The sequence below is a fragment of the Capsicum annuum genome, chromosome 8 (genome assembly GCF_002878395.1).
Source record: "Capsicum annuum cultivar UCD-10X-F1 chromosome 8, UCD10Xv1.1, whole genome shotgun sequence".
Classification (NCBI taxonomy): Eukaryota; Viridiplantae; Streptophyta; class Magnoliopsida; order Solanales; family Solanaceae; genus Capsicum; species Capsicum annuum.
In genome coordinates this window covers 153,407,266-153,431,904 of record NC_061118.1, presented here as the reverse complement: position 1 = coordinate 153,431,904, position 24,639 = coordinate 153,407,266, and the positions used below count along the sequence as shown (strand labels likewise).

The following is a 24,639-nucleotide window of genomic DNA, read 5'->3' as shown; positions in this document are numbered from 1 at the left end:
TAAAATAAAGCTACAAAGCAATATTCTTGATCCATTTTACATGTAGAGCTCAGAAGAACATTTGTGTTGAGATGGCTAATAAACTGTATAGCGAATTCCCATTTCTCCATATTATTGGCTAAGCACTTGATTTTCCCCCTCCATCTAATAATTTAACTTTCAGTTGTTAACCAGTGCCAATGTGGTTGGCCAAATCAAAATCATTAATGAATTTTTTTTTTAGTTTGTTAAACATGGTCAGATGTACTGAAAATAAAAAGCTCAAGAAAAACAGACTAGGATGGAACAATAAAAGAGTTGGTCACCTAAAGAAGAATTTCGCAGCATGCACACCTCACTGAGCATGACATAACTACTATAACATTTATATTAAGCCCATAATTCTTGAGAAATTTCTTTACTAATTGAGCCATGACATTAACCATTAAGATGCTTGATCTCTTACAAGTTCTTTCCATCCTTAGTTTCTTGGTTCTTCTGAAGAGTAATGCTCAGCTAATGCTTGAAGTTCCTTCATTGATGAAATGCAAATTTGACAAAATATATCAGTTGGGTGACTCACTTTCCGATACTGGCAACTTCATCCGGGAGAGCTTCCTCGGAGCTTTCTCTCCATTTGCAAAACTTCCTTACGGCCAAAACTTTCCTCAGAATAAATCAACTGGACGATGTTCTGATGGTTTGCTCATGATCGATTTCATAGGTACACAACTTCAACAATATTCTCTAGGATTTTCCAAACTTTTTCTGATGGTTTGCTCATTCTCCTTTATCAGTAATGAGAAAACTACATTTTATATCGGTAAAGCCATTGAAGTTCTCACTTTTTATGATATGTTATTATACAGCAATGGAATGTGGTCTTCCCTTACTAAATCCCTACAAGGATCAAAATGCAAATTTTAGACATGGAGCCAATTTTGCAGTAGCAGGAGCTACTGCTTTACCAGCTGAAATCCTGATAGATAAGAAGATTAATTCTAATCCACTGGTCACCAATAGTTCATTAAGTGTGCAACTTGACTGGATGTCTTCTCATTTCAATTCCACTTGCTTCCTTGGTAATTATATTTACTAAAAAGGAATTATAAGTTGCTTGCGTACAATCTTATTTTTTTTTTTTCCCACTAATTTAGTTTCCTTCTTGTTTTTTTTTTCTTTTTTTGCTAGATTGCTCAAAAGACCTAAAGAAGGCACTTTTCTTGGTTGGAGAAATAGGAGGAAATGAGTTTAATTATGGTTTATTGCAAGGTAAAACAATGGAGGAGTTGACAGTAATGGTTCCTGAAGTTGTTCAGATCATTATCAATGCTGTTGAAGTATGTTCTTTTTCTTTCATTTTCTATGCTTTTGATGTCACGACCCGATTTCTCAAGTCTTGATGGCGCCTACCTTATCCCGGGAATCCTACTCTGTCTAGAAGGTCCGGCGGGTCTGGAATGACCACCCTGACTCAACGACGCTGACTTAGTACCCCTCTCGGCTGACTGCTACTTTGACCACTAGAACCAATATAACTGGGCTAACCCCTGACCTCTGGGTTGACTTCGACCCCTAACCAAAACTCTAGCGGCGGATTCGAGGTCCCAATCCCCAACTCCCAAACCTCGTGTCCTAGACATCTTCATAAAGAATGAACCAATAAAAATATAAAAACCAACTCAGACACCACTCACGACAAAATGGATCAAGAAAATGAGATTTTTCCTAAATATGTCCCATAGTCTCCCGAAGATAGGATACAGACGTTTCCGTACCGATCTGCGGGACTCTACTAAACATCGGCTCCTGAATCAACAATACTAGCGAAGCCTAAGCTCTGATACCAATCTGTAACTAAAGAATCACCCAGAGGGATAGTTATACGCAATGTAACAAGTAAAGACTCTAAACATGAACCCAAACGCAATGCAAAGTAAGCGAACACATATGAAAATGAAGAACCGGGATCAAACAAAGCGAAAGCTGACTGATGGCATACGAATAAAACTTTGGTACCTCTTTATAAAAATAGTACTAATATATATTGTTGTTGTACGTAAGGGGTAGGATCATTGATCCTTAAGTGATCTTTTTTCTCCATCTCTTTGTTTTTCCATTCATTCATGGCTGGTCCAAGGTGTTGTATATGACACACGGTATGTTTATTCGCGTATAATTAATTATCAACATCAAATTATTCAAGCTTGGGTTCTAATAGAATATTATTTGGAGGCTTCTCAGAGACATTTTTTTTTTAGCTTTAGCGTCCAGGTAAGCTAGGTTTACCCTACTTTTAGATTGAGCTTATATACCAAAATTGTGAACTATTATGCTAGCTTTGGATAAGTGCTTGAAGGTGCATATTATTTTATATATATAACCTGTTTTATTTATCCGGATTAGGACCCCATCGTGGTAGATTTTGGTATTTTATCTTTCGATATATTATAGCATCTATCACTTTAGGACGTGGAATTATATTACAAAACCTTGAAATTGCCCCTTTAAAATTAAGACATGCGTACGACAATTAGACGTATTTTAGCTGCTGTTCAGGTTTAGTATATATTTTATTTCTGTCATTGATTGTGAACTTTTGTACCACGTTGACATTGTTAAAATGAGCCCTGGTTTGAGTCCGGCATTTGGTTATTAATGTTACTATGAGTTTCGGTTCGAGTTCGACGTTTATTTATTATTGCCAAAATGAGCTCCGGTTTGAATCCACCATTTGATTATTAATGTTACTATGAGTTTCGGTTCGAGTCCGGCATCTGATTATGGTTGTGGTTCCTCTGAGTTTCGGTTCAAGTCCGACATCTGATTATAAGTTCTATATATGCGGCCTATCATTATTACCCACTATGTCCGGTTCGAAACCGGCACGTGTCCTCTTATTACTACCCATTGGTGCCGGTTTGAGTCCGGTGCACATCTAAATGACTATCATGATTTCTTGGGATTGGCTTAGTTACAGATTATTTACGTTTATTTTCTTTAATTGCTACTTGTGTGTCCCACCGGCTTATGGGGGTATGGTTGGGTTAATTGTCTTCTTCAGTGTGCCTAGCGGGCTTATGGTGGCTCAATTAGGTTATGTTTGATTTGTCTGTAATTAATGCGTTATTTATTTTCTGTATCGCTTACATTTAATCCTCTATCTCATTGGCGCATTTGTTTACCTTTCTGTCCCTTTTTACTGTCGACTTAGATTACATCCTTCCATTGTAGTTATATCGTTTCTGTATTGAGCTCTGTCGACCGATGATGCCTACTGAGTACCCGTTGCTTTGGTACTCATACTACACTTCTGCATCTTTTCCCTGATGCAGATCTGATTACTAGCAGCCAACATTGATGTAATTCCTACCTTCCAGTATTGATTCGTAGTAGAGTGAGCCTACTGTTGTTTGAGGCTGATCTTCCTCTATCTACTTTGGTTTAGTCTTTTGTACTCAAGACTACTTGTGTATATTAAATATTATTTGGATTCTGTCTAGTGCTTTGGATATATTTTAGTAGTGACTCTAGTACCGACCTTACCAGGTCTTGGGAGGGATTCTTTTGTGTATTTGGTCCTTTTCCATCCCTCGTTTTAGTATATGAAATATTTTTATTTTCTGTTTGTTACTTGTTATTACTGTTGCTACCATTATAAGCGACCTTTTTCTAATTTCTGCCTATTAGCCCGTTACCTATTATTCCGGACAATGACTTGACTTGCCTACTAGGGGATAAGGTAGGCATCATCACGACTTGAGAAATCGGGTCGTGACATTTGATCACTACAGATGTTTATATTAACGAAGATTAAAATCCAATATGTACATTTTCCATCTCAATTTGTGATCAATGCTGGTTCTTTCTATTAAAATTATTTTGCTAATTAATTCGTTATTTCTTTCAGACTGTTATTGGTTTTGGGGCTGTCCGAATTGTTATTCCTGGAAATTTTCCAATTGGTTGTATACCAAATTTGCTAACAATGTTTTCGACCAATAATTCGACTGCATACGATGAGTATCATTGCTTGAAAGACTTGAATAATTTGGCTTTCTTCTATAATCATCATTTGCAAAAATCCATTCAAGAGCTCGAGAAAGCGTACTACCCAAACATTACATTGATATATGGTGACTATTACAGTGCTTATCAGTGGCTTCTGCAAAATGCCACTAGTCTTGGTAAGTGCTCAAACTATCATTCTTTCCACTTTGTCCATAGTTTACTTTCTTTTAACCAAAAAAAAAAATTGTCCACTTAATTTTTTTTACTTTTAACAAATTGATTCTTTTTCCACTAATTTTTCTCCCCAAGTCTCCTTTACCACTATACCAGATAATTCCCTTATGTCAAAATGGTTCACAATATATTGAGCACTTCTTTTCATTCTATTTATATATATAGTATAATTTTCTAACGAAGGAAATTCAGTTGAACTTCTTTCAGTTATTTATGTAACTCCACCTTAATTAGAAGAACACTACATGCAGTGACACTTATTTCTTGATTGAAATGTGCAGGGTTTGACAAAAATTCTCTACAGAAAGCTTGTTGCGGAATAGGAGGAGAATACAACTACGACAAAAGTAGAATATGTGGAGCTCCAGGAGTCCCAATCTGTGGTAACCCTGCAACTTACATAAGTTGGGATGGAGTTCATTTGACACAAGCAGCATATAAATGGTTGACGATATGGCTAATAGATGACATGTTACCTACACTAAACTGCCAACTTTAGGATTTTTTTTCTTGGCAAATTCAACAATCAGAATGTATATTTGTTAGAGTATTATTTGGTAGCATGTAATTCAACATAATAAAAATTATTGTAGTTACCGTCCTGTTACTATTTGTTGTTTTAGTTATAATTTGCTGTTTTTTGTACTTCTGTTACCTTCTTTTTTGGACTGCTTTGTGACTGTTTTTTCCTAAGCTCAAGAGTCTATCGGAGACATACTTCTGAAGTAGACGCAAGGCCTATATACTCTACCAAATACTAAAAATTAAGTAAGAGAATCAATTATTTTTAGAAAAGTATATTTTTCATATATCAATTGTTTTATACCAAGGCCAGTTGACCCAAAAGCTTCACCGAAAGTAGACTAATGTACTTTTAAGAAATGTGATCGTGATAATCTAGGAAATCTGACTAGCTGTCATTTAGATACAGAAAATCATTACTATTAATTATTATCCTTAATTAATCTAGATAGCATTGTATTTAGTGTATACGTTACGTTTACTTATAAAAAGCTCAAGTTTCATTTTACAAATTAGTCTGGTCATCATGGCATTGGCACTTAAAGAGATAGTGCTTCATCTCTTCATAATCAATTTGGTGCTTCTTCAACAGATCAAAGTTGATGCACAAAAGTTTCAAAAATCAGGATTGATGAAATGCAGATTTGATAGAATTTATCAGTTTGGCGACTCACTTTCTGATACCGGAAACTGTCTCAGGGAGAGCTTTTGTGGAGCTAATTCTGCATGTAGAAAACTTCCGTATGGAATGAACGTTTTCAAAAAAGCCACTGGACGATGTTCTGATGGCATGCTCATGATTGATTTCATAGGTATATACATATATATATAATTACCTTATAAATGACCGGTATTGAAATTAACACATATGATATGTGGTGGTACTGATTGTGTGTGTGTGTTTTTGGACAGCTTCGGAATCTGGTCTTCCTCTCCTCAATCCGTACAAGGATGGAAAGGCAAATTTCAGTCATGGTGCGAATTTTGCAGTAGCAGGGGCTACTGCTTTATCAGCAGAATTCCTGGCAAAGAAGAACATTTCTATGTCCTTCACAAATAGTTCATTAAGTGTGCAACTTGGATGGATGTCTTCTCTTTTCAAATCCAACTGTCTCCCTGGTAATTCATTCATTCATTTTTCAAATTAAATACCTCCAATTGAGGAAATTGTGTGTTTAGGCTCTAATTTTAAATTATAACTAACAACCATCTGAATTGATATGCTTTCTCAGAAAAATCGAAGAAGTCACTTGTTCTAGTTGGAGAAATAGGAGGAAATGAATTCAATTATGGCTTAGCTCAAGGTAAAACCATCGAAGAGTTGCGAAAAATGGTGCCAGATGTTGTTCAAACTATCATTCATGGGGTTAAAGTGAGTTTAATTTAATTTTATTTGTTGTTATCTCCTCTTTTATGATTATTCTAAATTACAATTCTGTTTTCTAATGATCAATTGTTACTTATTTTCAGGAAGTGATTGGTTTTGGGGTTACTCGAATTATAATTCCGGGCAATTTCCCAATTGGTTGTGTCCCAGCTATGCTAACACATTTTTTGACAAATAATTCAAATGCATATGATGAATACCATTGCTTGAAAGATTTAAATAATTTTGCAACATTCTACAACCATCATCTGCAACAAGCCATAGATGAGTTGAATAAAAACTACCCAAACGTTACACTCATTTACGGTGACTACTACAACGCCTTTCTGTGGCTTCTCAAAAACGCTGCCTCTCTTGGTAAATATCATTCTTTCTATTTCTACTATAATCAAGTTTCCAGCTTCTAAATTAGCTAATTCATGTTTTAATTGTTGATTGAAATAAACTTTCAGGATTTGACAAGAATTCTCTACAGAAAGTTTGTTGTGGAATAGGAGGAGAGTATAATTATGATGTAAGTAAAAAGTGTGGTGCTCCAGGAGTCCCTGTGTGTGTTAACCCAAGTACTTACATCAGTTGGGATGGAATTCATTTGACGCAAGCAGCATATAAATGGTTGGCAAGATGGCTAATTGATGACATGTTACCCCAATTAAACTGCTATGCTGAAGTTATTACTCTTAACCAGTTTAGTATCCATGCGATGAGCGATTTTCTAGGTAAAGTGTCTGAATCAGGGTTATTAGTTGTGCGGATTTAAGCCATTGTCATGTAGCTAGTTGGCTTTTGACGAGATGGCTACATATTGATGACATTGAAGCACATAATGAATTAAATAGAAAACTGTTAGTATCTCTTTATTGAGCAAGTGCATTACTCTCCTGAATGATAAGTTTTTATTATTATCTACTTCTCTCGACATGGTGGGAGGGTGGTTCGGTGCACACCCTTCACCGAAAAATTATGTGGTGTACAAAGGTTAAATGCTAGCTATTATGAGCGTATTTAAGCTGCACATTCTCAACACAACTTAGAAGAAAATTTACATACCCTTCGCTAAATTCATGGTTTCGCCACAATTCTCTTAGGGATCGTTTGGTAGAGTATATAAGAATCATGCTAAATAGGGTGTATTAGTAATACTTGTATTATTAATACAAGTAGGGGTCGTTTGGTAGAGTATATAAGAATCATGCTAAATAGGGTGTATTAGTAATACTTGTATTATTAATACAAGTAGGGGTCGTTTGGTAGAGTGTATTGAAATGTTAATGCATGCATTAGTTTAATGTGTATTAATAGTACCTTGTTTGATATACCTTTTACCCTATGTATAACTAATTAGCTATACACTCTATGGTGTATTAAGGTTTGTATTACTAATACCTCAAAATCCATGGCATTAGTAATGCAATGGATCTAATGCATACATTAACATACTTAAAGACCCTATTACCCCTCAAAAAAATTTCCGCATCCTTTCCAACATATATATTGAGGGTATTATGCAAAAAAAAAAAAAAATTAGAAATTATGTAATTCATGTTTTTTAATACATCGAACCAAACACTGCATAAGAAAAAATACAAGCATAACTAACACAAGCATTACTAATACAAGCATTACTAATACACCATATTTTACATTATTCTTATACACTCTACCAAACGACCCCCGTTTTAGTAATGCTGGTATTAGTTACACATCCATTTTTTTTTTATATATTGTTACGTTTGATGTATTGAAGATAATATATATTTATATAATTTTTGTAAAAAAGTATTTGTTTACCAAATTACCCTTTCCTTAATCACAAGACCGTTCAACCATTGTAAAAAATTTACCAATATAAGTAGAAGACAACTCATTAACAAGTGTAGGTTCAAAGCAAATTAATCAGTATCTGGAAAGATGCTAATATGGAAAAAATGTACAAAATGACAAGTTTTCATTGATACGATTATATCGTTGAACAAGCTCTGCAGTAATTGCATTACCAACTGTTAGCAACAAATTTTTGTGGTGTACGAAAAATCAACTGCAAGCAAAAATAAATAAATAAAAAACAATTTTATTAATATGAATCTTGCGGGTACAATTTCATTATTCTCGAGGGCCTTCAGTAGCGTGTTTTCTGAATCGTTGAATGATTTGGACTTCTAGAGACGTATTTCAATCGTCTGGGACGTCGAAAAGTATTTTGTCATTTTGGAATAATCTCTGGGAAGAACTTCGTTGATTGCTCCTTTTAAGAACTTGCTAGTCAATGCTGACGTTGTCAATGCTTGTCAAAGTATTCCTCTTTCCCTCCTCCTTTTTACTTAGAGTAAAAATACTCTAAGCTACCTACGTACCTCAAAAGGATCAAGTCAAAACGTAGTTCAAGAATGATGGGTTGATTTTTTTTAATAATTTTTTTGGGAGACGTTCACAGTTTAGACTCATGCGGGCTAAGAGTGACATGCAGTTTAAGCTCGTACCTTAAGAAGCGTAGCCAACCTTCAAGGAAAGTACTGCTTCAGGAACTTGCCGTTGATGGGGCCAACTCTTACACCATTTTGATCGACAATCTTATACGCGCCACTTGAATACATTTCTTTCACTACATATGGTCCATCACACTTTGATGTAAACTTGTCACCAATGTGTTTGTTGAGGATCATGGGTCTTCGAACTGCTAAGACCAAGTCACATACTTGAAATGATCGTGGTCGCACCCTCTTGTTGAAAGCTCTAGCAAGTCGGGCTTGATAACACTCCAACCTTTGTTACGCCTCTAATCTCTTCTCATCCAATGCCTCCAACTCTGCTAGATGAAGTTGAGCGTTATGTTTAGTTGTAAGCCTTTCTTGAATCGCAATTCACAATGATGGAATTTGTTGTTCTAATGGAAGTACTGCCTCCGCGCCATACATCAATGAATACGACGTAGCTTGCGCTGCAGTTCTGAAGGTTGTACGATATGCCCACAAAGCTTCACCGATCTTTTCATGCAAATCCCTTTTATTTTTTGCAACAACTTTCTTCAATAGGTTACCAAGCATCTTGTTAAAAGCTTCGGCAAAATCATTGGCAGGTGCATTGTACATTGAAAACTTATGCTGCTTAAAATTGAACTTCTCACACAACGTCTTCATGAGTTTATTGTTGAAGGGAGTTCCATTATCCGTAACTATGCATCTTGGTATGCCATATCTGAAAATTATGTTTGACTTGATAAAATCAACAACATTTTCCTTTTTCACTTCTTTTAATGGCACAGCTTCAGCCCACTTTGAGAAATAGTCAGTAGCAGCTAAGATGTACATTTGCCCTTTTGACGGCTTTGGAAGAGGTCTAACCACATCCAGTCCCCAGGAATCAAAAGGCCATGAGGCCACAGTTGGATGAAGAGGCTCTGGAGAGTGATGGATGTAATTAGCATGGAATTGACACGCTTGACACCTTTTGGCATGCTCTAGACAATCCGCTACCATTGTCGGCTAATAGTAACCCATTCTTTTGATGCGGAAATGATGCTTAGGCCCTGATTGGTGTGTCCCACACATGCCGGATTGTGCTTCTTCCATTATCTGTTGAGCTTCTTCTTTGTCAAGACACCGCAGGAATAATCCCTCGTAAGAACGACGAAATAATATTCCCTCATGAAAGATGAATAGTGGTGCCCTTCTCTTGATGTTTGCTCTTTTTTGTGGATCCTCAAGTAGCCTTCCATGCTCGAGATACTCAATTATTGGTTTTCGCCAATCTTTTTCTTCTATCGCTCGGACAGATGTATAATGGCTTTTATTTATTTGAAGATCGAGACAACCAAGAATAACCCATCGATGACATACTTGCACCTTTGTTGACTCATTCTCTCCGAGTGCCAATGTGGTGGCTAAGTTAGCCAGAGCATCCGCCATGCAATTTTCTTCTCTTGGGACATGATTTAGGAATACTTAATCAAACCTTTCCAGCAAAAGAATGGCTTACTGGTGATATGGCAAAAGATCTTCCTTCTTTACCTCATAGCTCCCCAAAAGTTGGTTTATGATCAACTTAGAATCACCATAGATATCCAATTGTGGAATCTTCATGTGTAATGCCATTTCAAGGCCAACGATTAAAGCTTGGTACTCTACAGCATTATTGGAGCATGTTTCACCCAAAATAAACGAGAATGACAAGATTAATTTTTCTGGTGATATCAGCATAATGCCTGCTCCTGCACCATCTCGACACGCTGATCCATCAAAGAGCATTATCCAGGGTAGCAGTTCTTCAGTAAATAGTACATCTTCTTTAGGAAACTCATCTGAAACCTCCCATTCTGCTGGAAAAAGGTGATCGGCGAGCAAATTGGCAAGTACTTGCCCCTTCACGGCCTTTTGAGGTGTGTATATGATCTCATATTGATTAAACAATACAGATCATCTTGCTAGACGCCCTGAAAGAACTGGCCGTGTCATTACAAACTTCACGGGATTGGCCCGAGAAACTAGCTTGATGGTGTATGCCTCAAAATAATGCCTTAACTTTTTTATCGCATAAAGCAAATCTAAGCACATTTTCACAATGGACGTATAATTTATCTCAGCTCCTATCAAGGTTCAACTTAGATAGTATAACGCTTGTTCCTTCTTATCTTCATTTTCCTGAGCCAGAAGTGCTCCAAGTGATCGCTCTTGTGATGCAATGTAGAGTATCAACGGCCTTCCAGGAGTTGGTGCCCTTAATACGGGTGGATTCAACAAGTAACTTTTAATGTTTTCAAAAGCATTTTGACATGATTGATCCCAGTAGAAAGGTACATTTTTTTTCATTAGATGGTTGAAGGGTTGACACCTTCCAGCCAAGTTAGAGATGAACCTTCGAATAAATGCCAAATTTCCGTATAGACTACGGTGGTCTCTCAAGTTGTTTAGCTCAGGTATTTTTTGAATAGCATCAATCTTTTTGGGATCAACTTCAATTCCTTGATGACGCACGATAAAGCCAAGAAACTTTCCCGAAGTAATCCCAAAGACACATTTGAGTGGGTTCATTTTCAAGTCAAATTTTCTTAACCTTTCAAAACCAATGCGAAGGTCTTCAAGATGTCATCCCTGCACTTTATCTTTACCACCAAGTCATCGACGTAACATTCCACCCTCTTATGTAACATATCAGCAAAAATGTTTTGCATTGCACATTGGTAGGTTGCACCCGCATTCTTTAGACCAAAAGGCATAACTTTGTAACAATATATCCCTTTTGGAGTTCGAAATGTAGTGCATTCTTCGTCCTTTGGAGATATTCTGATTTGATTATATTCGGAAGACCCCTCCATAAATGTCATAGCTTCATGTCCAGTTGTCGCATCAATTATGAGCTCTATGATTGGTATTGGGAAATCATCCTTTAGACATGCCTTCTTCAAGTCTCAAAAATCAATGCAGACACATATTTGACCATTCTTCTTCTTGACAGGCACAATGTTTGAGATCCATGATGGGTACTTCACTTCTTGGATAAATTTGGCTTCGATAAGTATATTGACCTCTGCTTCAATTTGTGTTACCAACTCGGGACGAAACACTCATTGTGACTGCTTTATAGGACGTGCCCCCTTTTTTAGCCCCAAATAATGAATAGCTACCCTTGGACTAAGGCATGGAATTTCTTGGTACGACCAGGAAAAGACATCTTTGTACTCAACTAATAACTTAAAGTAGTCCATTTCTTCTTGCGGTGTCAGAAGCGCACTAATGAACGTTGGGGGCGGGTCCTCCAAAGTGTCGAGATTAAGTTCTTTGAGTTCATCTACGGTTGATTGTACGCCATCCTCCAGTTGGGGTGGAGCCTCTTGAACATCATCATCCACACTATCCTAGTATGGACCTTCTTCCACTGTTATATGGTAGGATGTTTGTACAAGGTTGGAATCTTTCGATTGACTTCCTTCGAATGTTGTGATGGCTTCTTCTTTCTCCTTCTTTGTCTCTCCACAAAACTAGTTAGTGAACATAATGGTGCTTCTTTTCACTTTTAGCGAACCATATGTGGTGATTGACAACATAGCATTTCTCTTCACACGTGATGGGAAGATACTATGAATGTCTTTGTCATCAATTCCTTTAAGAAAACCTTACTTTTCATTCTCTAGCAACCCTTTTTGTGCTAATGACTTTCCTGTGGTTCCCAAACGTTGAAAGACAGAGCCTCTTGAGGTGTCGGCCTTTTCTTTCATTTGTTTATAGGCTCTACTTTTGCCCTTACAACCCAATCTTTCAAATACAGAGACACGAGGTGTCAATCTTTCTATGTGTTCAAGCACAGAAGTTTTATGTGGAATTTTTCCATCCTCAGATTCCTTGTCTTTTTCTACTGAGGCATAAAGTGATGAAGTTGCTTCCTTGCCCTTCTTAGTAGAAATTCGAAGAGGTTCTGGCAACTTGAATCCCAGGCCAAACTTAGGAGTGGCAACATAAAGACCTTGCTTTCTCAACTTCATTTGTGCCTCTGTAAGACCATGTATCTTCTCACCAGTGACCTCATTTTTGAGCTTACCTAGTATTGTCGGCTTGGAAAAATCGCATCCTGATTTTTCAAGCAGCGTAAAGGCTTTCTCACCAAACTGACCTTTTATTTTATGATCTAAATTATTGCTTCCTGGAAGCTCAAACGTGATAGATGGGACCTGTATAACAGGGACAGTCATAATCTCCTTCAAATCTTGGAATGTCTTATGGCTCATCTCTCTCCTTAGAGGGTGGATTTGTTGAGTACATACTTCCAGCAAGGTTTGTCCCTTCTTTCGACGGTCACAAGAGATGTAGCCAAAAACAAAATATTCTTCATCCACCTTCGTATGCATGTCTCCTTCAGATAATGAAAGCTTAATGAAAAAATTTTCAATTCTCTCCTTAGGCATCTTGACAGCAGCCCGCTGAACCTCTGCTTCTTTTGGAACAACATTATTTGGGTTGGATAGTATTGGTTTCTCCACACCCAATTCACAAGAATCCAAGTAGAATTTTGCATCTGCAAAATACGACTTTGTCTCAGTGAAAGGATTGACATCCGCATTAATTTTGACTACTTCACCATCCTTTACATACTTTATGCATTGATGCAAAGCAGATGACACCACTCCATTTTCATACATCCAGGGGCGTCCGCTAAGCAAGTTGTATGATGTTTTGGCATCAATAACATGAATCAAAATGTTTGATTTCATGTCGCCAATGGATAATCATACATGAATCTTTCCCAAGTCTCGTTGTCCTCCTTGATTGAAGCCTTGAATCGTTATGTTGCTTTTGGATAATCCATCAATGGAGATTCCAAGTCTTTTGAGCACTGTCTTTGGCATGATATTGACTGGCGAACCATCATCGATCAATATGCGATTGAGATGTTGTTCTCAAATAACCCCTACTATAAACAAAGGTATGTTATATAGTTTAGATCCTAACAATAAATCGTCATCCATGAAGAAAATTACAGCACAACATGATGCTACTTCTCTATTAGCATGAAGTTCTTGTGCTATCGTTGGACAATGTCCTCTTTTGCTTTTATTTACTTCTTCTGTACTGGAAATTACATATATGGCACCAATTTGACTATCTTCAAGGAATTTTTCCTGAAAGAACTCATACAATGTAACAGGCCTTCAGTCCTTCCGTGATAATGCATCATCAATCTTCTTGCTAGTATCAAACTTAACACTTTTTGATGGTCGTAGATGCTCCACATTATTCTTCATCACTCTTGGCTTAGGAAGTCGTATTATTAGAACCGTCTGATGCCTCCTTTTCTTACGAGAAACCAAGGTCTAATCATCATCATCGTTGCCTTTAGCTTTGTTGTCTATTCCCAATGATCCTTTAAGAGTCTTCCTTGTAAAATCTACTTCAACTAGATCGAAGCTCCCAAACTGCAAGAAGATTAAGCTCGGCATGGTTTACAACATTGAACACTCCTTCTTCTTGGGAATGATACTAGCGTGATTTGCCTCTATTGTTTCATCCACATCGATGATGATTTTTTCTTCACTTACTAGCGTCATGATTTTATCCTACAAGATAAAGCACTTTCCCGTTGGATGGCCAACGATGCGATGATACTTGTAGTACTTAGGATCATTGATCTTATTGATTTCCTCCGGGATTTTCGATTCAGGAAGATCAATCATTTTCTTAACTAGTAATTCATCCAGTATCATAGGTACATCTGAATCTGGGAACGGATAAACCTTAGCTTCTAATTTTTTCAAGGTCGGACTATATTTATCCTCTCTTGGATATTGCCTCGAGCCTTCATCTTTCTTCACTTTTTGCTTGGTTGTGACCTTCACAGAAGTTTCTTTCACTGCCATAGAATCTTTAGCCTTTGATGTCATACCTTTTTAAACTTTCTTTTCTCTTTCATCGAGTCAATAAAAGGGGATGCATTCCCATGACTTGCGATGCTTAACTCCATATCATGTGTCCGAGTAGCCAGCTCTTCAAATGTTCGCAGTTTGATTCCTTGTAATATGTATAGGAGGCCCCAATGGATTCCTTGAATATACATTTCTACTGCAGATATTTCAGAAAGACTGTCTTTGTAGTCCAAACTCAATGAACTCCATCGATTGATGTAATCCATTACAGGCTCATCCTTTCTTTGCTTAGTGCCCGTTAACTCTATCATGCTCATAGTTCGTCTGGTGCTGTAAAATTGATTGAGAAATTCCTTCTCAAGTTGCTCCCAAATATGAATTGACTTATACTCCAAGTCAGTATACCAGTCAAATGTATTCCCTAAACCACATTGATACTCAATTGATACTATTTTATACTATTTTAATATAGTTTAATACCACATTCAGAAAGTACATATACCACATAAAACTATATTGCTACTCAATTAATATTATTTTATACTACTTTGATACAATTTAATACCACATTCAGAAAGTACATATACCACATAAAAACCACATTGATACTCAATTGATACTACTTTATACTAGTTTGATACAGTTTAATACCACATTCAGAAAGTACATATGCCACATAATACTATATATGTTAAATCGATACTATTTTTGTGCAGATTCATACCTTGATATTGATGATCTATTGACCTTAAATTGAAATATATGTCAGATTACAATGATGTTCATAACGCTACTTATTGTATTTTTATCCTAATACAATTGCCCTTCTTCAACATCCATATAAAGAGGATCCATTATGATAGGCTTTGGCTCATCTTCCAAGTGTTCCTCATAGAAATTATCTTTAATGGCAGGAAAGTGATTTGCTTCGACAATCTGTATAGAATCTGATAATTCACCAGCTGGAAATTCGACAGGGATGAGTGTTATACACAATGGATACTTATTGATATCGAGATTTTTTTTCTTCATCTGCATATACAATTTGACACTCATGTCATTGTATATAGGCATAGATTCGGCTGTGACAGTGTATTTGATATCCAATAAACCTTTAGTTACATCTATATTCAACTGTTTATACAATTCAGCAACAAATACACCGTAAGTAAAGCAGAATCGAACAAAACTCCATTGATGATGAAATTCTTAAATTCAACCTCAAATATCCATTCACCTCCATATTTAATCATTATTGGTACTAAAACAGAAGTTGTATCCATTTTTTTGTATCAATTGTGAGCAAATTTTTAGAGATTTATACAGGATTGTGGAATGTAAAAGGTAAAGATGAGTATCAGAAAAGGTAATGAACGGAGAATTAGGTGTTTGAAGGGAAAGAAATTTGTGATTGAAAAGAAAAGAAGGTAAAGTTGTAATTTGATTTTTTTATTTTTATTTTCCCGTTATATGCAGTTAATGTGGAAAGGCTATTTAGCGGGTTTATAATGTGACTCGCGAGTGGCTACTTACGGGTATTACAAATTTGGATGCTAATTTTATAGAATTATTTTATTTTAGGTGTTATTTTTGTCCTTTCCCCTAATTTTTTTTTTTTTTTGTATAAAGACACAAATTTTGAAAATGAGGAATGGGTTGGAATTATAGTTTGGGCGTGTGTTTTACTTTACTAAATTGTACAGTGAGTTTGCAGTTGACCCGACCCATTACGTTTGTCCAATTAGAAAGCGGTTATCCATCCATCCAGCCCAGTTGTGCTAAAATTGCCTAGTCTAAACCCATCTAAAATGAAGAGAGCCATTATTCCGCCGTGTTCATCTGAAGGGTTTTCGGAATCCAATGCCTGTCAAAGTAGCAAAGAGAAAGCATTTCCAAACTGAAAATGGATTTTCTCAGTCAGAGCAGCAAATGGAGAAGCAGAGAATCCCCCCTATCATTCAGATCCAACCATATAACGAAGCAAAAAAGGTAGATCTTGAATCGAGAAAAAAGGCAAATATTTTGAAATGCCAACATTCGGGGAAGAAGAAGCTGTTGAAGAAGAAATCAGTACCTCACGGTCAAATTCGCAAGGGTACCTGTTTCTTTTTGCGCTCTCTCGTGCCTGCTTCTTCATTTATTTTTGAATTAAAACCAATCAAGGGCTGCGTTTGAGCCTACGACTTTCTTAAAGATTTCATTTTTTACTTGATTGCAGGGAAGAGAGTCGTGAAGAAGATAGATTATGATCAGCAGGTGACTTCTGATTTAAGCTGTGCTGTTACTTTAAATTGAGTTTTCAAGGCTGTTACTTTAATGTCTTCAATACCACTTGCCACCTTGTCCCCTATGTAGGCAATTCATTTCCAAGAGCAAATACTTGTGGATATCCTCAGCAGGTTACCCTTGCGCTCTCTTCTTCGCTTCAAATGTGTCTCCAAAACTTGGGAGGCATTAATATCAGATCCTTATTTTCATAAGATGATAATGAAGAAGCAGCGTCAGAGTCCTGATTCAACTTCCCAAAAGCTTCTTATTCGCAAAATGTTCAGTGACACTGCTCCCTCAAGGTTTAAATTCTATTCTTCTTCTTTATCCACTTTTGAGGATGTACAACAACTCGATCCCCCTTTAACCCACTATGTGGATCGTTATCACATCTTTTCTTCTTTCGACGGCTTGGCTCTTCTTGCTGCTGATACACAGCTTTTCTTGTGGAACCCCTTAACAAGAGAAACCGCACTACTTCCCCATACAGAATTTGAGGCAATGTGCACTTGTTTCGTATTGGGATATGATGATGCCACTGATGGCTATAAGATCCTTAAATTGGACATGCGTCTACAAAAATCCATGGAAATTCTCACGCTTAAAACAAGGTTTTGGAGGAAAATTTGTAACCATCCAACTGCCGTTTGCCCTACGACAGGACATGAAATGGAGATTCTTCCTCGCCCAAGTAAAAATATTCCTATGGAGCCTTTGGTATGTGTACATGGAGCTTTTCATTGGCTTGGTGATTTGAACGTATCAGGAAAGTTTTATGTGGTTTCATTTAGTATTTCAAATGAGGTGTACGGAGACGTACCTTTGCTAGAGGAGATGGGGAAAAAGGTTAACTACCGCCCAGATTTTGGCCTTTCATTATTGGATGGAATGCTTTGCTATTATACTACTACTAATGATGGTTCATTGGGTTCTTTTAAGTTGTGGGCTATGAAAGACTATGGTGTCAAGGAATCTTGGATAGTATTGTGTACCTTACAATTCAATGGTCTTGTTATAGCCAAACCACGATATAGGTTTCCAGATGGTGGGCTGCTACTATATGCACCTGGGGAATTCCCACATCAATGTGGGGTACCTAGCTGTTTTACATTCCAGACATTCAAAGGAAAATTTGGATTTTGGCCTGAACGCGGAGGAACCTTTGAGAAAGGAATCGTTTATAGAGAAAGCTTGATTTCTCCAAAATTAGTTATTTAGTGTTTGCTTTGAGTTTGAGTTTCTATTAGAAACGTCTCTAAAGTTTATGAATTACCTCTTCGGACCTCACTTTCAGGATAACTATGGGTGGGTATGTTGTTCTATACAAGCACTTTTGGGTATCTAATTCTTTTAATGTTTATTTTTCGGACATAATGTATGGACCTCTTGTTCTAACAATTATATTTATGAATTATGGCCTCGTCGTGTGAATCCTTTGAGAAAGGGATGGTTTATAGAGAGTTTGATTTGGTCATATTTACTTAATATTTGCTTGTGTATGCTAGGAACTTTTGCCCCGGCTATAAAGTGCAGACCTCTTGTTCTTATGTCTGTTGCTTGCAAATTTTCATTTACTGAAGTTGCCTGCGTATTTTATGCTCTTGCGAGCTATCTATGGCTTTGGTAGGAAAAAGGTGATTGAAATCCCCCTCTTTTTAATTGGATGGTTTCTTTGAATTCCGCAAGACTATTGAATTTGTCGGATTTCAGCACATCTCAATTATAAAATATGCCAAGCCAATCCACGATAAAGCTTTAGATGAGCCAGACGACATGCTATGATTTTATTTTCCTCGTTTACTTTCTTCCTTTTCTTGCCCTTATCTGTGACAACGGTATCATGCTTACTGAATTAAATTCAGAAAATGACACTTAATATCATACCTATGATTAGTGAATTGGTAAATATTCGTCGTATGGATGCAAAAAATTATTACTAATACAAACAAGTAAAATGCATAGCTATTTCCAAAAATTATTACTAATAATAAGTAAAATGCGTAGATATTTCCTTAAAACGCAATTGCACTTCTTGCGATCAAAGTGATTTTAGAAGGCCGGCCTTGCCGTTTCCATTAGTCAGATATGATAGACTTATTCCTAATTAACAGAAGAAATTTATCAGATTAAAGTATGTAAACAATCTGAAAGGTCAATTGAAAAGTCTTGCCAAGATAATATTAGAGAAACTATGAATACGTAAGACACGAGTATCGTATATAGACTTAATTCCTAATTAACATGAGAGAAGTCTTGCCAAGATCCTTTATACCAGTGCTTGCAAAAGTTAAATTGTCTATTTTTAGGAAAATAGCAACTTTTTTTGTCTAAAACAATTAAAAAAACTAAGATCACTTGTCACCCTCCTCCATCATCATCATTAGGGGACTTATCTGTGTTTTTTAGGACTCTACCCATCGAGCTATAATGATCTAGTTCATGTTGAAGTTCATTTTATGCTCAAGAACATCGTTGTTCTTTGTATTTTGGCTGATGAGTTACACGTTCTACTCATGCTCATGCTTTCGCATGGCACCAACGAACTCTGATTCATGTGAGACCTATAAGAAGAGAAGGACACAAAATGATGACATAAACAAAATTCCATTAAAGGACTTCATAAGACCATTACAACATTTTGGATTTGGGACTCGATGCTAACCAACATGATGGCTGACAGAATCTTAGATTTTGTTAATGGTTAAATTACCCAACTCGATGAGATTAACTTGTGTCCACTGCCAGTGGAACTATTTTTTACAACTTCACCGTAATCATAATAGTATTATGTATGTTCTGGCATTTAACAGTGCACTTGGTTTAATTTTAATTTTATTTATATATTTTAAAATATTATTTTATTATATTTCTCTCTCTATGCACCATAATCCTCTGGACTTGGGATCCTTCTACCCCTCATCTCTCTCCCTAAACTGCTGAGCAAGCTATCTAGGGCTTCTTGATCTATTTTTATTCATGTGAAGAGATTATCCCATGTTTATTAGATCATTGGTCTTCTAGACTGGTAATAGTAATTTCCTGTATTGTCGCAACCCCCTTCTTCTTCTTCTTCAGCTTTCACAAATAATTGAGAAAATTAGATTCAAAGAATGACTCTTTCAACAACAATTACAACTTGGGGTCACACCCATTATGCCTTCTGTGAAGTTGGAAATAACGACAGATTCAGTTTTTGCTCCACCAGATTCTTGCCTAATATGAAGGTGAAATTTTCCAAGAATTCTTCTTTTTCTTTCTCAGTTGTTCTTACAGAGAAGCAAACAGAGGAACACAAGATCAAGAAACAAGCAAATAGCAATGGAGTTCAAAGAGTACGTTCTTGAAAAGGCTAAATCTGCGAACAAGGCTTTGGATTCTGCAGTCTTGTTAAAGGAACCGAGCAAGATTCATGAATCTATGAGGTATTGGTGCTAAGGGACTTGTAGCTGGACAGGTTATAATATCTGAGGGCATTTCTGATATTGATTTGAAGCATTTTGAGTTCATTCATTTGCACAAGACTGCAGCTTTATTAGGGTGGTCTGTTGTGCTAGGGGCTATCTTAGGAGGGGCAGCAAATGAAGATGTGGAAAAGCTAAGGAAGTTTGCAAGATGTATTGGCTTATTATTTCAAGTTGTGGATGAAATAAAGATGTCACAAAGTCTTCTCAGCAATTGGGGAAAACAACTGGGAAGGACTTAGTTGCTGAGAAGGTAACTTATCCAAAATTGATAGGTATTGACAAGTCTAGGAAGTTTGCGGAGGTGTTAAACAGAGATGCAAAAGCTAAGCTTGCTGGATTTGATCAAGAGAAAGCAGCTCCATTGTTTGCTTTTGCTAATTATATTGCTTACAGATTCTCAGTGATTCCTTGTAGTGTTAATCAATAAAAATATGAATTTATGGTCAACCAATTTGTACATTAAATGATTTAGAAGTTAGTACAAGCCGAGGACATGAGTCGGTAAAGATTCAAATTTCTAATATCTTGAATGTCATAATGACCAATGCACATTTTCTACTCTCCTCCACCTTTGTCATGGTTTTTCAATTGATATATGGGATATAAATCCTTATTCACATCGTTATCTGTGAAAGTATTTGCCATTTATTACAACACTAATTATCCTTTATAGTCTCACTAAGTGGCGTCTGAGGACTTCAAAGAAAAGAGGCTCATTTGCCTATTTGTTGTGTTGGTGAATATTACAATAAATTGCAATAAATATTACAACTAAAAATATTACAAGTGAAGAAAATAAATACTATCTTCTTCGACTGAGGCGCGGATATCTCGCTCTCTTTAAGGAGATTCAAGCCCATTGCGGTAATTGTTTCTCCGGTCCAGCAGTAATACACCTTGACTTGTCCCCTCCAGGAAACAACAACCTTCACAATATAACTCAAAACTCTGAACACAAATTGGATTTAAAAGCTCAACACAATAATTAACACCTCCCATCAATTAATAAACTCTCTTTAATATTTATGTGGTATAACAATTTTCTTCCTTCTTCTGTCTTTTCTACACTCTGTCATTGCCGTGTATTTCTTCTTAATAGAAGCATGAAGAAGGTTTCATTCATAAACAAAAGATATAGTGCACAAAGCACTTGAAAATATTTAAAGAGGGGATAATCAAAAGCAAAATGAAGAGTGACACTTACAAAGTTTCTGATAAGGTATGATGAATTCCACTAAGAATAATTGAGATAATCTATATTAAAAAATTAATATTTAAAAAATATCACTTCAATCCCCCACTCATTTTTAAATATTAGCAAGGGAGTCCACTAGTTGACGGAAGATTATTATGCATAGTGTAGGTGTGCTCCGCATTAAACCTCCACTTAGTAAAATAGTAATTTTTACTCTAGAGTCGTAGTGGTCTCAAACTTGAACTATGACTGCTTTGGGGAAATAAAAAAGTTACTGCTTACACATAATAGTCAAGGTGTTGATATGAACTTTTTAGCCAGCAAATTACGGCCTTGTGCTATCCCGATTTTAATGAGTGTCTTTTGAGAATGAGCCTAATTCTCATTAGGATGCGATCTGCCTACACACTCACATAGGTGAAATCCGTCGAGAGTGCTCCTGTAATTTAGCACCTCACTCATAAGAGCTACAGATATTCATTAAGAGTTTAATAAACTCAACCTCACAATCATTACAGGCAAATGCACTCACATCATTGGGAGGGATAAATAAATAGTGTATTTTTCGCAACAAATCATCAGGTGATTCGTTTTTCCCATTGAACCTGGTATAGGATCTCTAGTCCCCAGGTTGGGTTTCCTCACATATGTCTTGAGATTTAATAGGCTTCAATCCCATCCCCCTCGATGTACTCCAGACCTTTTCTCTAGCCAAGACCTTGGCCAACGGATCTGCAAGATTATCACAAGATTTGACATAATCAACATTAATGGTAGCATTTGTCAAATATGATTTCACATTAGTGTGCTTTCTCCATATAGGTCTGGATTTACCGTTGTAACAACGGTTTTGAACTCTACCAATTACAGTGGTACAATCACAATGAATAAATATAGGAGGAATTGATTTTTCAAAATAAGGTATTTGAAATAATAAATCCCTCAACCAATTCGCTTCTTCACTAGCTGAAGCTAAAGCAATTAGTTCAGCCTACATGGTAGAGCTAGCAATAATTGTTTGCTTGTTAGACTTCCAACAAATAGCACCACCACCCAAAGTAAATACATAACCAGTAGTGGATAAGGAATCACCTGATAAAGTATTTCAATCCACATCTGTAAGACCCCAAAAATTTTTCGCGTCGTTAAAGCCTTCGAAATGAGTTAAGTGAGCCTAACACTTAGAAATTTTACTAAGTGTTCATGCTTTGTTTCCACACTTAGTTTTATTTTGAACCTTGAATATTTATTGAATTATTTCGTGACCTTCCCGACCTTTGTTTTCTGAGATTTTTGTTGCGTTGTGATGGGGCAAGGTCGTAGGATGTTCCGGGTGAGTTTCAAAATTTTTAGACGAGCCTAAGACCATGTTTGGGTGTACAAAACAGTGGCAGCGGGCGATTAGCAGGTGCCGCCGGCCTTATCGCGGGCCTTAACGTTTTTGCAAAGGGGCGATCCAGCCCGCGCCGCCTGGCTTATCGCGGGCGATCCACTAGGCGACGCCTGCTAGATCGCGCCTGGCCATTTTCCTGCAATCCCATCCATTTCATTAATGATATTTTCATAATTTTAAATGCTCCTATCTTCTCTAACACGGGATTTAATCCCAAGAAGAGCAAAATTCACCTAGTGTAACACCATGTATTCAAGTACGTGAATTGGTCTTATTTATATGGGATTAATTTTTTATTTTATTTATACCAAAATTTGCCCGTCGATGGTTCCATGCGTAGGTTATTGAATAAGCTTTCCAACGATATAAATATTTCCAAAAACGGATAGGTTTCGGATATAATCTAGCACGTTCGAAACTATAAAACGGTGGCTGGGATATTTAGGAATAGTAAATGTGCAGGAAAATTTCCTGCACGAATTTTTGGGTAAACGTCGAACGATCATAACTCCCTTAATATAATGAACTGGGAGAACTGCAACCTATGAAAAGAAAGATCTTTGAGTCTTATTTCCAATGCAATTGGTTTCATCCAAATCCAACGTCTGAGTAAGGAGTTATACACGTTTTACTTCATCCTATTAAAACAGATTTTTAGGGTCAACTTCAAATGACCATAACTCCTTGTACAGGACGAACTGGGTGGCCTACTTTATATGAAATGAAATCCCTTTGAATTGTATTTCCAATGATACCAATTTCACCCAAATCCGATATCGGAGCAAAGCGTTATGGTCGATCTACTTTAGCTGATCAAAACAGTCCACCAAAGGACAGATTTGACATTATTTAAGTTTTAAAGGCATTTTGGTCTTTTCCTATTATATTATGGACGGGAATATGTGTATATATACATGTATATGAGTTCAAAAATTCATTTTCATCATCAATCATTGAGAAAGAACAAACCCTAGCCAAATTTGACCTTTAAATTACTTTTGATTCAACCGTAGAAATTTCAAAGTAATCTGATAACTGCATTTGTCATCTCGAGAGCTTCGAACGGCACCTATTATTTGTGCAAACAGGATTGCATAATCAAGAGGTGAATTCTAAGGTATGAATGTTGTTTGCCTTTGTTCTTTTCCATATGTATATGTGTGATAGAGGATTATATGTATTGGATGTTATTGAAAGGTGATGGAAATAGGGTTATGGACTATTTTGCATGGTTTGGTTGTATTGAATTGTGGAAGGTGGATATGGTAATTGAGTTATGGAAGGTGGATATGGTGATATACTATTGAATTGATGATTATTTATGTCTATGGCTTAATTTGATTTAATGGATTGGTTGGAAGGATAAATGAATCCAAACTTAATATTGGAGGATGTTGTATGAATATGCATGGCATGTGAATATAATTGGAGTATAAGAGGGTTAAGGTGACACCCTTTATGGTGTAATTAAGTCTTACTACTTAACCACTAGTTTGGTGAATTCAATTAATTGAATTGTGACGTTTGGTTGCTAATACTAGATTGCTATATATGTTCATTGTAGATAAGTAATCCAAAAAGACGGGAAGTCCATTTAGGACTAGTATTGAAGGTTGACAGTCAGGTATGTAAAGCATACTCTATACCATATCTTTGGCATGGAAGTGAACAATTGTTCTATTAAGAAAGTTTCCAAAGTTATTCAATAATATGTGATCCATAATGGTTTTGTATGATGTCCTACGTTACCAATGAACTTGTTTCCACCCTACAAGATGTCAAGACATTCCAATACTTACTTGTTTTCCAAATCTTATATGTTTATTGCACTAATGA

The 24,639-nt window shown here is 36.5% G+C and overlaps 3 protein-coding genes and 1 pseudogene across 3 annotated transcripts; all 4 read left to right on the top strand.

The window, feature by feature from the left end:
- The first annotated feature begins 106 nt into the window (after positions 1-106).
- Positions 107-4,899, top strand: LOC107854875 (acetylajmalan esterase-like). Its single transcript, XM_016699872.2, has 5 exons — positions 107-703; positions 849-1,061; positions 1,171-1,319; positions 3,890-4,166; positions 4,506-4,899. The coding sequence occupies exons 1-5, from the start codon at positions 412-414 to the stop codon at positions 4,721-4,723; spliced, it is 1,149 nt and encodes a 382-aa protein (XP_016555358.2). The 5' UTR covers positions 107-411; the 3' UTR covers positions 4,724-4,899.
- A 361-nt stretch (positions 4,900-5,260) lies between these two features.
- On the top strand, positions 5,261-7,114 carry LOC107854889 (acetylajmalan esterase-like). The gene is made up of 5 exons (XM_047394674.1): positions 5,261-5,558; positions 5,659-5,865; positions 5,979-6,118; positions 6,217-6,490; positions 6,586-7,114. The coding sequence occupies exons 1-5, from the start codon at positions 5,273-5,275 to the stop codon at positions 6,891-6,893; spliced, it is 1,215 nt and encodes a 404-aa protein (XP_047250630.1). The 5' UTR covers positions 5,261-5,272; the 3' UTR covers positions 6,894-7,114.
- Positions 7,115-15,703: 8,589 nt separating this feature from the next.
- Positions 15,704-18,194, top strand: LOC107839510 (putative F-box protein At5g52610). Its single transcript, XM_047394673.1, has 3 exons — positions 15,704-16,578; positions 16,702-16,739; positions 16,839-18,194. The coding sequence occupies exons 1-3, from the start codon at positions 16,344-16,346 to the stop codon at positions 17,967-17,969; spliced, it is 1,404 nt and encodes a 467-aa protein (XP_047250629.1). The 5' UTR covers positions 15,704-16,343; the 3' UTR covers positions 17,970-18,194.
- A 1,667-nt stretch (positions 18,195-19,861) lies between these two features.
- On the top strand, positions 19,862-20,738 carry LOC124886680 (annotated as a pseudogene).
- The last annotated feature ends 3,901 nt before the right edge of the window (positions 20,739-24,639 follow it).

Coding starts and splice junctions, on each gene's coding strand:
- LOC107854889 (XM_047394674.1), top strand. CDS start 5,273: ATGGCATTGGCACTTAAAGAGATAGTGCTTCATCTCTTCATAATCAAT. Junction 5,866..5,978: donor CAAATCCAACTGTCTCCCTG/GTAATTCATTCA, acceptor ATGCTTTCTCAG/AAAAATCGAAGAAGTCACTT. Junction 6,119..6,216: donor CTATCATTCATGGGGTTAAA/GTGAGTTTAATT, acceptor ACTTATTTTCAG/GAAGTGATTGGTTTTGGGGT.
- LOC107854875 (XM_016699872.2), top strand. CDS start 412: ATGACATTAACCATTAAGATGCTTGATCTCTTACAAGTTCTTTCCATC. Junction 704..848: donor GCTCATGATCGATTTCATAG/GTACACAACTTC, acceptor GTTATTATACAG/CAATGGAATGTGGTCTTCCC. Junction 1,062..1,170: donor CAATTCCACTTGCTTCCTTG/GTAATTATATTT, acceptor TTTTTTTGCTAG/ATTGCTCAAAAGACCTAAAG.
- LOC107839510 (XM_047394673.1), top strand. CDS start 16,344: ATGCCTGTCAAAGTAGCAAAGAGAAAGCATTTCCAAACTGAAAATGGA. Junction 16,579..16,701: donor TCACGGTCAAATTCGCAAGG/GTACCTGTTTCT, acceptor ACTTGATTGCAG/GGAAGAGAGTCGTGAAGAAG. Junction 16,740..16,838: donor AGATAGATTATGATCAGCAG/GTGACTTCTGAT, acceptor TCCCCTATGTAG/GCAATTCATTTCCAAGAGCA.